General features: G+C 37.4%; 1 protein-coding gene across 1 annotated transcript in view; it reads left to right on the top strand.

Moving 5' to 3' along the window:
* Positions 1 to 774: 774 nt before the first annotated feature.
* Positions 775 to 16,588, top strand: part of B3GALTL (beta 1,3-galactosyltransferase-like) — a 36,011-nt gene continuing 20,197 nt past the window's right edge. The window contains exons 1-3 of the mRNA XM_010179273.1: positions 775 to 876; positions 9,285 to 9,361; positions 13,366 to 13,477. Coding sequence (XP_010177575.1) covers positions 775 to 876; positions 9,285 to 9,361; positions 13,366 to 13,477 — 291 coding nt within the window. The remainder of the gene's footprint in view (positions 877 to 9,284; positions 9,362 to 13,365; positions 13,478 to 16,588) is intronic.

The raw sequence follows: 16,588 nt of genomic DNA on the forward strand, positions 1-16,588 counted from the left end.
GTTCTGTGTTCAAGGCCAGGTTTGACAGGGCTTTGGGCAACCTGCTCTAGGGGAAGGTGTCCCTGCCCATAGCAGGGGATTGGGCTGGATGATCTTAGAGGTTCCTTCCAACCCAAACCATTCTATGATTCATTTTAACAGTTTTTAACAAGGTTTAACTGATGATATTTAAGTGAAGTGTTGGGTTTTGCGTTCTGTCCTGGCCCTTCACCTCCATGTCTACAACAGTTTGTCTTATGGTGAGGTTTTCCCCAATGTCAAGATCACCTCATTTTTAAAATTAAAATAGGTATGTTTTATATATGCCTTTAAATTACTGTATTTCCTAGTGTTATTGGATTTTATTAGTTATTAGGTTTTTGTGTGTGTAAAGTGTGTGTAATCTGTTTCCTTCCTAGCAACAGCTTTCTTCTGTTCTGCAAGGATTTATTCATGTCAAATAAATCCTGAAGCTTCATGAAATGTGCTTATCACCTTAGTTCTGAAAATGCTTATTCCTTAAGATGTAAGAGTTTATCTTGCCAGGCAGTGGACAGTCTTTGATGACTTTAATTAATAAAAACAAGGCTCTTGTCATACCTTATCCATTAGCTTTCCATCTTTCTTCTCTCTTTGTAGAGCAAAGATCAGATGCCAGTCTGTACCAGAACTTTTGGGGAAGGTACTGTCATGTCATCTGTGATACTAATCTTGTACGCCACTCTGCTTGGCCAAGGTCTTGCAAGTCTTTGATCTGCAGGATTCTCTTCCCACAGCAGATGCCGAATCTGGACCATGACTGACAACGGGCTGTGTGGAGGTGTCTTGCTGAGACGACAAGTCCAGCACTTCTCTGTAGTGGGAGCAAACTCGCTGATGGTGCACCTGGAGCATATGGTACTCTGCTTTCTCAAATAAGTGAGGTCCCTGCAAGGGGTGCCTCATGGACTCCAAAAAAATTGGGTAATTAGAGAACATGATACTGCAGCAAAAGAGGGAGGAAGAAATTCCAGCTTTTATCGATGGCCTCCTGAAACCGCGCAAGTCTTTGTCCAAAAATTTGTGTATCATAGTACCAGTACCAGTACGTGTTGTTCTTACGATGCTTTTTTCTGTCTGTAGTCAGATAGTAGTACCAGTAGCTATTAAAAGCCATGGATCATCTCTGGTTTATGAACAGAAAATTCAATACACAAGGTTTCTTTTTCCTTTTCTTCCCCCTCTCTCCCATAGTCAGTGCATGAAATTCATATTTCCCCTTCCTTATCCATATTAACATCTGCATTTCTTTGTTTTCTGATTTATTACTTACTCTGCTAACATACATTGTCTGACATCAGCATCATCTTGGTCATTTTCTTTTCTGTTGAGTCTGTAGTTTATCTTCATAATGCTTAATTTATCTTAGAATTTGCATTTTAAAATGCAACTGCTCATTTTGGGGCCTCAATATTTGAGTGCTCAACAGCTGAAATGCTTCTAAACTGATCTGTTGAAGGGTGAGGTGCCTCTAAGTTCTGAAAATCGAGCCTTTTGAATGTGTTTCGGGAACAGTGTACAAAGTTACTATTTAGTTTTGAGAAGGTATTTCAGAGTTGTGACTTTACAGTTTTGCCTGACTTCTCTCTTATCTTGGATTTCCTCCAGCTTTTCTCTTAGCTTTTTGTTTAAGTTTGATCTCTGACTTTCCAGTACACCCACACTTCTCATTCTGCAAAAGTACCAGAATCCTTTTGACAATTACTAGGCTTTATTATCAGCAAAATCAAGGTCTAGCCTGTTAACTGGTGAAACTGTAAAAGTTACCTACACTGTGACGCTAGAAGGTGAATATGTTCATCTTCCTGTAATAGGTATTCAGTAGATGAGAAGAATTTGTAAAAGTTGGGTAATTCTGCACTCTTGGAATCTTTTAAATGTTTTAGTAGTGATGAATGGGCTCCTTTCAGCCCTGCCTTACACATCATACACTGTTTTTACATAGCAGCTTTTCCCAGGCAAATATGTGGTAACTGCATTGGATTTTTTTAGTGCAGGAAATAGAACCTGTCACCTCACAGAGATGACTTGTCATGTCAGGACAAAATATATTCATGAAATTGGCAAGTTTAAAGTGCTTTAGGCAGAGGTGCCTTTCTCAGCCTCTTCTGCAGCAATCACTGCATACATAGTAGAAATTGAACAAAACCATGTCACTAAGTTATATCTTTATTAGTAAAGAATACAAGATTGATCTATAGTTTTCTCTTCCATTGTGGCTGCTGGCTGCTGTGTTAAAATTGCTCAGCCATCTTTGAATAGAGTGCCATAATTGCCTCTCTGAAGTATACATGAAACTAAAATTACTAAATCATCATCAGATTTAAACTCTTAAAATCAGCACTTGTTGGCAGTTTTCTTTGTTCATTCTTAGTTCTCCGGAGCATCTGTTTTTGAAGTACATTTGCCAAATTTCTTGTCTTGTGGAAGCTTCTTTCTGCTCTGCTGTTCCTGTTCCTTCTCTTCTTCCTTTCTTCTTCCTTTGTTATAAAACATATTTTAGTTTTACTTGGTAAGAGGCTGCTGTGGGGAAGGGACCTGCCTCCCCACATGTAACATTAAGTTGGCTGTGGAGTTGACTGCCTCAGTCAACTGACTGTCACTGAAAGATGCTGCAGACTGATTTTTCTGTGAATATAAATATCTGCTAAGGAATGGAAATAATTAAAGCTTTCTGTGAGGCTAAGAATTTCAGTAGATATTGCAGTAAAAAGTTGAAGGTTATATTGTTTCCATACACTATAGGGAGAGAAGAGCAGAAGACAGAAGTAAACCATCGTCCAGTTGTGTGTTTGACTCCTGGAATTTGCAAACATCCAATGTTAGTATAGACTTAATAGAATCTGAAAGGATAATTTGCTAATAATAGAAGAATCAACAGAACCTTGTACATAGCTTAATTTCAGTGTTTGAAGTGTTTCTATGTGTTAATTCTGATTGAGAAAGGTTTTGTTTTTAAGTAAAAACCCAGCGTACACAATACTAAAATCCTATCCTAAACACATTCTAAATAAAAAATCTTATTCAAATCAGTTGACAACATAATTATTATGGTTCACCATTAATGTTTACTTTCATCACTAATAGCTGTGTACTTTATGCCACGTGTCCGTGTTCTGTCTGATTGGTTTTATTTGGAATTCTTGTGAACTGTGGGCTGTGGAGACAGTATTGCTGACTGGTTTTTATCCACGCAAGTGATAAGCAAACAAATGGCACTTCACTGCAATATGCTTTGGCCATTCTAGGCTACTGCCTCATTATATGCGTCTCTGGTAGCATTTATTTTAATAAGCATTCAAAAGTTTTCCAGATTTTTACATGTCTTTTTTGTCTTGTTACAAAGTAAGACATACTTTAGAATGTTGGTGATTATGACTATCAAAAGAGCAGAACGGAGAAGACAGGGGATTCTAGAAGAAGAAAAAGGAAATTAAATGCAGAATAAATGAGTGAGACCTTTTGTATTGATTAAATTTCTTCCTTCAAAGCTACACTTTTTAATTAGCAAGTTCAAATATTTGTCTTAGTTTTCAAAGTTCAGGCGGCTCAAACTAAACGCTAGACTGACTCAAAATCCATGTAGTTGTTTTATTATTCTTTCATTAAATCTTGGTTATCTGAAAGTATAGCAAATGTGCTATACTGCTTATTTGGACTATTTCTTCACCAGTGAGCAGTGTGGTGCAATAGGACCAACCCTTGGAGCGGTGCAGTTGTTGCTGAGGAGCTGGCACTCGTGTTCCAAGACATTTCAAAGGATTTTACTTTGGACCAGTTCTGATTTGGTTCTAGGAACTGAAGGCCCATTAGCAGTTGCAGGACATCCTTTGGTTTCATGGCATCCCAAATGAATACAGTTTGTGCACTGAGTGGTGCAGATGCCTCAAGAAGTGATGACTCCAGTCTTTATTTTGGTCTTTGAAACATATAGCCCAGTCTAGATTAAAATAGACAGAATTAGAAGTGTTTCTGATTTTTGATGAATTAGGAAGGCATAACTAATTTGTTGATGGACATACATATTTTTATTTTTTTTTTAATTTAGTAGTTTGTTGAGTCTTATATGCTGATCATCTGAATTGTGATCTATTCAGATTTTAATCTACAAGATCGGAGGCAGTTTTATTGATGTTGACACATTTTCTGCTCCTGATAGTGGAAAGCATAGACATACTTACAAATTCTTGGTATGACAGTTTTTCAGTTTGCTGCAGGTCGGTTGTTTGTGTCAGTAGTTTAGGAAAATCCTGTGGCGTCACATCGGCATAATGTAAAGCAAATTAACACTGATTACTGCTGACCACAAATGAATTCTTCCTGGATCACAAAAGTCTTATTGGACCTTTTACTGATTTTCTAATTATGGGAACTCCAGGCAGCATGTTAGCAATTGGCAGCGTTGTAATATAAATGCTGAAATTTGCTTCCACTACTGTTGAAGAAAAACCCAGTAAAATAAAAAAATAGTGGCTGCAACCACATGAAAAAGTTACATCAATGATAATTACAGGTTTTTGAGGCAGAAATGTGTTGTAGCAGAAAGCTTTATTTTTGATGATGCAATAACTGGAGTATCAATCTTTATGCAGTAAACTTACTGCCAAAAAACCTGTCCCTTCAGCTACAAATACTTACTGCAGCTGTTGTGCCAGGCAGTGCAATGTTGGATCCAGCGTGCAGGCACTCTCCAGTCATTGCTTAGGCTATTCACTCACTCAAGTGTATTTTGCTGGCAGCTAAGTTGTGTTCTGAGGATTTCAATACAATGTGCAGTAGGAAAAAAAAAGAGTAAAATTACTTCCTAGTCATTAAAACTCTTTATTTTTTTGCATCTTACCTGAAGTTGTACTCAGGAACACTTTAAATCACTTTCTTAAGTTGCAGTTATTACCTCCACATGATTGGATAAATGCTTCCATTTTTCCGTTAATGTAAGATCATTTGATGACAGAGCATCTTGCTCTTGGTTTATGGAAGCAGGGTACTGCTGTGGCCTTTCCCTGAACCCTTTGAAATTGCATATAATATATTAAGAAAACTCAGTTCTTTTTTAAAATTATAAGCAGGCATCTAGGTGTAGGGCAGAAGTAGAGATTCTCTTTAATGGAAAATATTAGATTATTACTTTAGGCTTCCTGAGGAGCAAAAGACTACAAAAAGTCTATTTATTGGGTATTATGCTTCATTTGCAGTGTGTTTTTTAAAAACAGCTTAAAGGGAGAAATAGAGCCATGGTTGAAAAGGTCATGACCGTCTTGGAGAAGCTCCCAAATTAACTGACTTGTTAAACAGAAGCAAAGTACTTTTCTTACAGTTATTCTGTAAAACAGTACTTTAAATCATTCATGGGTTTTATATGAAGGGATATATTGAAATAACATCTCACCCTGGATTCTTGGACCTGATGCTCTGATAAACATTAATATCTAAGTCCTTAAAACATAAAAAATATTTGAATATTTGAAATGCATATTGTACTTTTCAGTGTTTTAAAGAATAGTTAGAATATGGAGAAAATGTAGTGTACAGGGTAATATTTAACAGTAGCAATTCCTAGCAAATGGATTGACCTACTGGGTTTAGAGGAAGGATATTTGCGCTTACTTTCTGACATTTTAGAAATCCTTCAGGGTGTCTACAGAAGTGGCATGCTTCTAGAAATAAAGCTGTAGGGAGACTTCAATGGGTATTCCACAGCTCTGCTTTGTCAAAATAGTGATAGCGGATGACTGGGAGAGCTTGGCTTATTGAACCTCCCAAGGGTAAGGCTGAGAGGAGGGTACACAGGCCTGCTTTGAATGTGTTTCAGAGATTAATTCCTGAAAAGAAGGCACGAGAGTAGGGAAAATGTTAAGTGCTTGTAAAACACATAGAGCAAAAACTAGGAAAACATTTCTAATTCTGGAACTGTGCGGTTCAACAGCAGTGTCTAAGGTTCAGGATCCCTCCTCCTCCCCCCAGTTCTGGGTGTCATGAAGCAGTTTAATAAATTTACAAAGCACAGGGATATATGCAAGACACCTGCAGATACCAGTGTATTCGACTCATGAAGAGCAGATTCCTACACACTACTGTATTTTTCTATAACATGCTATAAGTTTGCTAATTGCTTTGATTGGGTGTCTCAGAAATAAAACTGTAAACTTGGTACTGTCATATTTTTTGTTTCACCACAGCTCCATAATTGTTTACATGTAGTACTTGTAATATTGTTTCACATAGGTTATATAATAAGTATTGGTGAGCAACATCCAGTCTGAATTATGGTGTAAAATTATTTTCTCACTAAACCATACACTTAGGGCAAGGTTTAGTTATGCTCCGATGAAGTTCAGTGGACTCTGTTCTGCAGGAAACCAAAGCAAGGGCAGGTCTGCTGAGGGATCTGAGAGTTTGTGACCTCACTGTGGCTCTGGAAATCACATTTTAGCTGAGCATGATCCCTGCCATCCTGAAGTACATCTTTTTACTTCGACTTGCATATATAATACATTCTTTTACACAGGTACATTTGAGTCTATGTCAGTGTCTTTTGAATTGGTTTGAAGGTGCGGATATAACCCTCTTATTCACACTTTTGTTTGTGTAGAGTTTGCAGGTGTGATCTGTGGCGGGTATGACTTGCTCTGCTCATACAGTAGCTGATATTTGGGGTAAAAATGTATTATACTCTGTTTCAGACCACAAGGGATGCCATTTTTTGGCTTTGCCCTTTTAAAGTCAGCTCAATTGTGAAAGTAGGGAGGGTAGTTTCTTGGTCTTCAAAAGTGATTGAATTACTTTATTTACCATAAATTTGACGTGTGCCATGTGTGAAGTTTCAATATGTGTGAAGGCATATGGGATCTGTAACTTTGCAAACAGCAGTTTAAAATAACCAATGAATACTGTACAGGGTATGGATGTATTGGTAGGAGAGTTCAATGAGATACATAGACACAGTGTATAAGTTACTTGCCACTGTCTTGACTATCTGGCCATCCCCTAATGAGTTCGCCTACGCATGCCCTTTTGCTTCCCAAACTGACGTCAGGTATTGTCTTTTTGCTGTGTTTGTACTGAAGGTAGAATAAATGAAATGAATAGGTCAGCCCAGTTCCACTAGGTTCAGAGTGAAAATATATAAAATGAGAAATGAAAAGCAACGTTTTTTGGAAGAGGCTATTTTACTTGTGCAGCGTTATTTTTAAGCATCTCCTTTATTAAATCGGAATTGATGAATTGTTGGAGTTGAGTATAAGGAAAGGTATATTCAAGAGATGTATTTTCATGTTTTAGAGGAGGTTAGGCAGAGAAAGAGAGTAGGCTTATGAGAATGTCAGAAAGAAGATACATTGCAGAAGTACCAGATTTGCTCAAAATAGAGTGCCTTTACTTTATCATCACTTCTTTGATCTGCACAAAGGAAAGAGTTGGGTTTTCTGTTAAAGAGGAGATCCGGTACAGCTACTTAGATTATGTCATTTACTTCCTTTTGCATGGAAAAGCGTTGTTCATATGTAAAATGAATGCAACTTTAGCCTTTAGCATGATACAGATACTGAATATATTATTGACTACTTTTATCTCTCTCTGGCTCCTATTGTACGTGAAATACGTGGCCACGTACAAATACTTGCATAACTGTAGGGTTTGTATGCTTGTAAAACCAAATGTTCTTGTAAAGACAGAGTTTTATCCTTTTATGTTCTTATCTACAACCTCATAAGCAAACATATTTTTATGGTGGTTACATTTTAGTGAAATACCATATGTTGATCATGCTGTTACTAATGTTTGCTACTTTCACTAAAAAACTCTGGACCTCTTTGGTTTTGCAATAAATTGAAACCAAAGAGAAACATATTTGGTAGATTGGCTTGAACTAGAACCATAGGTCAAAACCACTGATGTTTTAGATGCAGATGAATATCTTGTTCTACATCAGTTTTAGCATTGTTTCTTTTCAATTTGGGTCATTCACAGTAGCATAAATATTTTTAAAAACAGTAGATCATTATTCTTTGATAGAGATAATGCACTCCTGAGAGAGACTGTTATTCTTGAGAGTGGTAGAGATGGTTTCTTCAGTGTATGAAGTTTGAAGGCTTTATGTATTTCTATGTGCTATGCTTAACTGCCCTTAAAAAGGATTTAAAGTAAACTTGACAGAGTCAGCAAGCAGTGGGAGCTTTATCTTGCAGCTTTTCTTAGAGAATAAATTATTTTTGTGTTTAAATGTGAATTTTATGTTAATGGAATAGGCTTATATTCGTGAGATGCATTCATCAAACAAAAGCGTTTTGCATATGCATGATGTAAGTGGGAAGGAAATTGGCCCTTGAGAGGTCCTGATGGTTTGTCTTAGGAGCTGCCGAACCCAGCAGTACCAGTGCAGTCACCTGACCTGAAGGATTTTGACATTTTTGAGGTAGTTGAGACCCTAATGATGCTGCAATAGAGAATTGTACTTGTAAATGAATAGGTGGTTAATCAATGGAGTAAGATGCTGCCTATATATTATTGTGTGGATATATATCTCTCCCACCTTTTTCATGTATGGACTAGTTAATAAATTATGCAGTTTGGTTTATCAGATGGCCGTGTTTAAAGGGTGTTTTCTCGTGAACTTTGACAGAATGATAGCTTGTCTGCTAAATACCTGGATCTGCTTCACCAAAGAGATTTCAGGTATTAAAAGAGCAAAGAAATTTATAGAAAGATTTTGCTTTGTAGGAAGCTTCTTTGATTTTTTTCAGTAAGAAAAAAAGCTAACTCCTCATTTTCATTTTTGCATAAACCTTGCGTTTTTTGCATGAAGTTGGTGTGACAGGTCAAAGCTGAACTCTGCAAAGTACAAGGTGTTAGAAGTCTCACGTAGTTGCTGCGTAACAAGATTGTCAATGGAAACCTTTGTAGGATACCCTGCATTATTTATAATTCTTTCTTTACAGTATGGGATTTTATGGTATGGTGAAGGAATGAGTCTGATATATTGCTTAACTGATTACATGGAACCTGTGCAAAATATTTCACTTAAAGTGTATTAGATTTATATTTAAGAATTAAGAAATCATGCATTTAAAGCAGCACTTCCCCTAAATTGCAGATAACCTTGTTTTGTACTGTCCCAAGCCATCTATTCTGCAAGGCTACTTTCCAGTAGAAAACAGTGAAGAGCTAAGTAGTCATTTCAGAGTAATTTTTTTTAAGATCAGTTGGCATTTAGGGAAAAAAGTGCATATAATTAAAGTTTAATGGGAATATTTTTATTTTTCTTAAAGGGATTACCTACAGTTCTGCTTACTCATCAGATGGATGGGCATGAAGGTGCATGGACAATATTACCCTTAATGAGAGAGTAAGTGTAATGAATGCCAGTTATTTTTGGATTTCTTTGCAACCAAGCATATAAATGTTAATTACTCAGACCTCTTTTTTCAGAACCAAAAGTTTTTGAATGAGAGCTGCAACCATATCTTTTCACTTTCTAACTCTTCTTTTTTTGGTTTTACAAAGTAATTTTCTGTTAAATTTCATTAAATCAGAGAAAGCTATTTTACATAAGAGAACAACAATACTATAATGTAAGTGAGCAACTACCTTCTTCAAATCATTGTGGGTTTTAAAATTATTAAGGAAGTAAGCTAGCCAATAGAAATACCATTTTAAAATGTGCCTTTTCATATTTGGTCCTCACTTTTCACAGTGTAAGGTGTGAGGTATTTGAGAACTTCTGACCTCTCAGATTATTTGGCTGAATGAAGTGGATAAATATTTTTTAAAAATAGGTAATAATGTCTCTCTGGGTATTGCTTATAGTGTTTCTAAGAGGTGGTACATTTCTAAAGTGAAAAAAATGTATGTTTCAGCATCTTTTTAGGAGTTTGTATGGCCATTTTTCAACCTAGTATGGTCAGAGAAGACAAATAATCTCAAATATATTTTCTTCTTAGCTTATGCAGATGGCTCCAAGGAGCACATGCTGCATTTACTTGGTAGTGTGTTGCAAACTGTTAGAAGGCAATGATTTCCGTTTCAGAGAAAAGTCCTAAAGCTCCATAGCACTGAAGGCTATACTTTGCCTTAAACTTGCATTTGAAACTGATGCCGTGGGCTCTGCAGCCTCTTCAGGTTTAATCTAGTTAGTATCGTTTATTGGAGTTACTCAAAGGATGTTTTAGTTTGAGGTTTTTGCATCAGACTGGTTGCAGGACAGGGTGCTGCTCTCTGTTCTGCTTTCCATTGCTTCCTGTGTGTGTGGAAACAAAAGAAGAGTGCTTGTGAAGTAGCTCTATTTGAGATGCGTGTAACCTGTGAAAAGAAGCAAAAGGAGAACTCAAGTAAATAAAAATGACCATGAGCCAGCACTGTGCCCTTGTGGCCAAGAAGGCCAATGGCATCCTGGGGTGTATCAGGAGGGGGGTGGTTAGTAGGTTGAGAGAGGTTCTCCTCCCCCTCTACTCTGCCCTGGTGAGACCGCATCTGGAATATTGCATCCAGTTCTGGGCCCCTCAGTTCAAGAAGGACAGGGAACTGCTGGAGAGAGTCCAGGGTAGGGCTACAAAGATGATTAAGGGAGTGGAGCATCTCCCTTATGTGGAAAGGCTGAGGGAGCTGGATCTCTTTAGTTTCCAGAAGAGGAGACTGAGGGGAGACCTCATTCATGTTTATAAATATTTAAAGGGTGAGTGTCACGAGGATGGAGCCAGGCTCTTCTCGGTGACAAACAATGATAGGACAAGGGGTAACGGGCACAAGCTGGAACACAGGAGGTTCCACTGAAATTTGAGAAGAAACTTCTTCTCAGTGAGGGTGCCAGAGCACTGGACCAGGCTGCCCAGAGAGGTTGTGGAGTCTCCTTCTCTGGAGACATTCAAAACCCGCCTGGACGCCTTCCTGTGCAACCTCATCTAGGTGTTCCTGCTCTGGCAGGGGGATTGGACTAGATGATCTTTTGAGGTCCCTTCCAATCCCTAACATTCTGTGATTCTGTGTTTCTGTGAAAAAACTGGAAGATGATGTTCTAGCTATCCGTCATCTTTGGTCTTCATTCTTAGCCCCTGTTTTAATGACCTAGTTGTTCCTTTTTTGAATTATTTCTCAGTGACAGAGTTTACAGATACAGCTCTTACAGGATTTCACAACTCAAGCAAAAATAGAAGAGCTGATTTTTGTGATAAATCAGAAGAGTAATCTTAAGTAGAGGATTTCCATCTTGAAGAGAGTTCTGGATATGAAGTTCCTTGTGTCTACTGTTTCTCTTACCACTTTTGGCAGAATGAAGACACGGAGTAGTTTAGAAGTATGTCAGTGTTGTGAGGCTTGCACTTCTTAGTTTTTTCAATGGCCAGAAGAGGAGGAAGGGAGATTGAAAGGATCACCCCATTTTGCAGCAGGTGATGATGCTAGGAGTTGTGCTACAAGATGCATTCTTATCTGAAAACTGCTTTCAGAATGGCTTCCCTCAGTTCTGTGGTTGTCAGCATTTTTAAGTAGGCCTCTAAAAAGTTATGAGAGTTCTTATTTTCAGTTCTTGGGCACAGGTTAACTTGGACAAAATACTTCATTTCAGCAGATGTAGTCATAAGACATCCATTGATGTCTTATGTACACTTACTGTCTCCAAAAGTCCCACTGCATTTGTTCTCAGTAACCACATTCACTGAGCAGAAAATAAATCCCTTTTTAAATTTTTACCCTGGAACTGGATCTTACTTGAGTATCTCCAGTGGCTTTTTGCAATCTGTACTCCAAATCTGTGTGCTACGAGATCTACGTAAGTCTCTCTGCAAGCCTGAAATACTTAGCCTTGATAATCACTGTTTGTCCATGAATAGCTAGATCAACAGATCATTCTTTCTGAGAAGTTGAATGTGCTATATTCACACGATGCAGTAATTTTTTTGTGTGGATTGTTCTAGTGCTTTTCTCCTTGCTCCTTACCCACCTGCTTTCATGTAAATCCAGATATTTCTCTCCTAAAGGTCTAACTGAGTACCAGTGTGTAAGAGAAAAGCCTTCAGTCTTCACACCGCATTGAATGCTGTACATATTAAAAACCAGGAGGATCTCTGATGCCCTTTCTGTGCTTGTTTGGCAAGTCTTAGGAGGAGCAGCTAGCCAGTGTCTTTCCCAGCTGATTGTAACTTGTTTGCTTGCCTGAACGCCAAAGAATTGTCCAGATTTCAGTGCTGTGTAGGCAACAAGTATGTTTTTATGAACTGAAAAAATGAATGTATTGAGAGTCCTTCTGGCTATTACAGTTTAGCAGATTAAGTACCATAAGCAAAAAGTAGTGAATGCTAAAATACCTATGCAAGACATGGAGGAAAGGTAGCTTCCTAGGAAGATAGCTTGTCCCAGATGAAAAAAGACTGAACTAGTTTAGCACCTGGCAACCATCTGGTGCTTCTAGCATGTAATTTAAAGATGCAGGTATCACATCTGCTAGAGTAAGTATTTCTCAGATAGTGTGTTTGGTGGTTTGATTTTTTGCTGTTATTGTTAGGCAAATACCATTCCCTAAAACTTAATTGTTCCTATCATCCTTTTTTACTTATTTGTGCAGACTTACATTTCTGCTGTTTATTTTTGTTGCTGATGTTATCAGTAGATGATGCTGGAGAGGAAATCTGTGAGGTTTATAGGTGCTAATTTTCTTATCCCTCTCCTCAGATGACTCCTTTAATTAAATCAATGTAAAAGGTGTCCAAAGGAAACTGGTCAAGTAAATATGGGCTTTTTCTTTTTCCATTAGGATGTCATGAATTAGTAAAGCTTTGTTTTGTTAAGTAGAGGAAGATTTAAGCTGGGAGGAGTAGAGAAATAAGGAATGAGAATTATCTGGAGGAATCAGGAATCCTGCATTGAGCTTAGTGTTAGCTTTGAGGAAGGTAGGGGAGTCCCTTCAATCTGTGTAGTTTCACTGCACTGGAAAAGCTAATGAAGTTTTTAGCTTGTGGATGATGATTATGATCAGCATCAAACAGCTGTGGGAAAACCAGTCTTTAGCATTTTCATGATAATTGCAGTGGTGTTTGGCGCCCAACAGTGGGGCTTCTTGGAAGACAGTTAAGGTACAGAGGGCAAGGTAGCTTAAACTGCTGTCTATAAACTTTTGAATTGATTTTCGTATCTCTGTTCCCTTCTTCATGGAGTATCAGGTGCTATATAAACAGGCAGGAGCAGAGGCAATATCTTCATCTATTCACTGTAGTCCTTTGGTTAAGTTAGTAGTAAAAGTTCCTGTTTCTGTGTTAATAAGTAATTGATTGCAAAGTACTTATATTTGGGGATGTGGGTTGAATCTATAATTCTGTTCATAAGCCAGCTTGTTAGTAAAATGTTAATTTCTTTTGTTAGCTTCTCTGTTACCTATGGTAGGAACTCCTCATGGATTTTCTTCTGTGAAGAAGATACAAGAATACAAGTTGTAAAGCTGCTAGAAACACTTGGAAGATTTGACGAGTCTAAGGTGAAATAAAAATTTAGATATTTAACTTTCTTTTGAATGTGCTTGAATGGGTTTTTAGATTAAACCTGTGGAATAATTTTAAGTAAAAAAATTATAAAGACAGAATTTTAGAATTCCTAGGTATGGAACAGTTTCTGTGGTCCAGAATTTAATTTTATAATACTGCCTGGATGGCTCAGAGCTCCAAACATTGGAAAAGATGTATCCAAACAACTTAAAATAGGAGGACAGATTTCTGTTGCTGAAGCTGAGGGTGAGCAAGGTATTTAACATGAAGCAGTATGAGCACCTGTCTAGCTGTTGAAGAACTGTTAAAATTGAGCAGCTAAATGATTCCTTCTGTGTATAGCCTGAAAATTACATAGCATCAGTACAAAGATGAATATAGTCTGCTGTGTGGTCTCATCCTTATTTTCTTGTCTGTCATCAGTTCTAATTATCATCAGACAGAATGACTGATGCTAGTTTGACGAACTCTCTCTGCTCTAATATAGTAGGGTATTTTATTTGTGTTCTGTTTCTGAACTGTCTTGGTGATAAGACAGTTTTCTTTGCCTGCTGGAAAAGAAACAACACCAAAAGAGTTGCAGAACAAAAGAAAAATACAATCACCATGGTACAAAGTAAATTTGGCAATGCAACTGACACAAAAACTGCTAATGTTTAGAATTCCCAATATCCAGATAAAAATTCAGCTAGATATCCATCCTTTGCCTGGAATAAAAGACATATATTTTGCACCTCCTGTGCAAAATGTGTTTTGTGTCTTTACTGTTACCTTGACTGAGTATTGAACTCTGCTTCAGGTCTCACTTCAGCATATTTTCTTCTGCTGGTACATGGCCTTGTCATGTTTTCTCACAATTCTTTTCTAAAATTATAATAATTCAGAGATCGTACATTTTTAAACACTCTTGTCTTCAAAACAGCTGACTGAATATATTAATGCCTTTGGAATATCCATTTGTTTCTGTTTCAGAAACATCTACTCCTAATTGATGTTCTCAGAATAGAAACATAAATTTTTTTGTTCTAGGTGCTGCCATTATGCCAGTTTTAATCTCTCCTTTGCATTATATGTAAATTCTAATGCAATAACAAATTATATTCCAACCTGCATTAAAAGGAAAATAAAATGTTGCTTTTGTGTATGGTAATTGTCATCTTAGTGTAACAGCCCGTAACTGATCCCATATAGACAGTAGTAGTCCATCAGTCACAAAATTTAAGATGAGTTAGACCAGAATGAGCTCATTCATTATTCATTTTAAAATGTCAGCAGTCTGCATAATAAAAAACTGGTATACATTAATCACAATAAAAGGTCTATAAGAGGCATGTGAATAGTTGAGTCTGCAGCTTTTCAATGTGGATATATAGAGATTTTTAACTACTGAGAGTGATTTGTATGTAACATTTAGTGAAAACAGATACGTGAAAGCATCATAAGAGACTGTGGAGGAATATTAAGGGAATGACCTGCATTGGTAACCAAGGACATTGACTGCACTAAAACTGAAAAACCGTGATGAATATTTGATTTATGTAAAGACCTCCAGGCAGACACTCAGATGGTGAAACACTTTTTACTGAGAGGGTGACTGAGCACAGGCATGGGTCCATCAAAGGGAGTCTTCATCCTTGGAGATAACTCATAAGCTGTATGGACATGGTCCTGGGCAACCTGCTGTGTAGGTGGCCCTGCTATGGCAGGGGAAGTTGGACCAGATGGTCCCCAGAGGTCCCTTCCAACCCCTCTGTGATTCTGTGCTTCAACAACAGATTGCGTCAACTCGTGCTTTCATAATGGAAGACGGCAGCAAGGTTAAAACAAATTTTATGTGCCATTCTTCTTCCTGTCATCTGAACAGCATGATAGACGAGCCCAGAGATACACAGAATGAGTAAACCAAGTTGATGGGCAGCAGTGACTTAGTAGCTGTTGATACCTAAAGGGTGTAAAAGATCGTCTGAAGAGCAGTTTGTCTTTGAGAAGCATAAGAACTTAAAAGATGTTGTAGTAAGACACAGCAAGACTGTGACAGCTGAAATCTCATGTCCTCTCTGTCAGACACAAGTCTTGAACAGATGAATTCGGCGCACCACATGTCTTGGTACTTGTGAGTAAGTGGATGCAAGAGTAAATAGCATCAACTTGGTGATTTTTGCCATTTTTGAAGCACAATATATTAACTCACTTGGTGGATGGTAGTTAAACATTGTGCAATAAATCACATTCTTAATCCACATTCTTGCCTATATGCAATTTGATTACCATAATTCCTTAAGTTACTTTATAAGTTCCTTTGCATATATCTAATTTAATCTTGTAAAGCCAGCCTGCACAGATTTACTTGTCCTACATATCAATGTAGTAAATAAACAGTGTTATGACCAAATGAGCTTGGAGGTTATTAACTGTAACCTGGAATGCCTTCACTGTAATTTGTAGGTTAATGCTGCCAGAAGTAATATTATATTAAAGCCTGTGGTAAGTATATGTATGGGTTTAATTTTCTATCTTTTATAGAGAAAGGAAAGTAAGGTGGTTGTTTTTAATCTATAGATTGTTTTGGTGTAAAAACTAGCATGCAAAATTAGGATAAGTAAAGATTTTTTTTTCACTCTGTAGCATAACAAAGTGAAGGTCCAGAAAAAGAATTGTCTGCAGATGGTACTGTCATATTAAAATATTACTATTTATTAACTGTTTCTGAAACAGAATACTGTGCTTGTGTTAGGAAAATTTTGAAGCCTTGTAGGCCCTAAAAGTATTAAAAAATGGTGTGCTCAAATGCTTCTAAAGAACTATTTTGATTTCTTCAAAGCAGTCATCTTTGTGCATAAAAATCAGTATGTTTGCCCATTTTCTTTTCCCTCCCAATATTTTGTTTGTTTTTTCATCCTTCCAGTGAACACTACTGAATCCTTCCAATAAGGGAAGGCGAAAACAGGATCTGTTGTGATTGAAGGTGTAGATCAAAGGCTGAGTAAGTAGGTGCTGGGCAGTGACTCCTATGAAGGTGGTTAAAATAATGGTGGGAAAAAATCTCCACCTTTACCTTCTCCATATACTGGGTAGTGTCAGTTTAATTTTGGCTGTTTCCTCAA

Source organism: Mesitornis unicolor, unplaced genomic scaffold (assembly GCF_000695765.1).
Source record: "Mesitornis unicolor isolate BGI_N332 unplaced genomic scaffold, ASM69576v1 scaffold36122, whole genome shotgun sequence".
Classification (NCBI taxonomy): Eukaryota; Metazoa; Chordata; class Aves; order Mesitornithiformes; family Mesitornithidae; genus Mesitornis; species Mesitornis unicolor.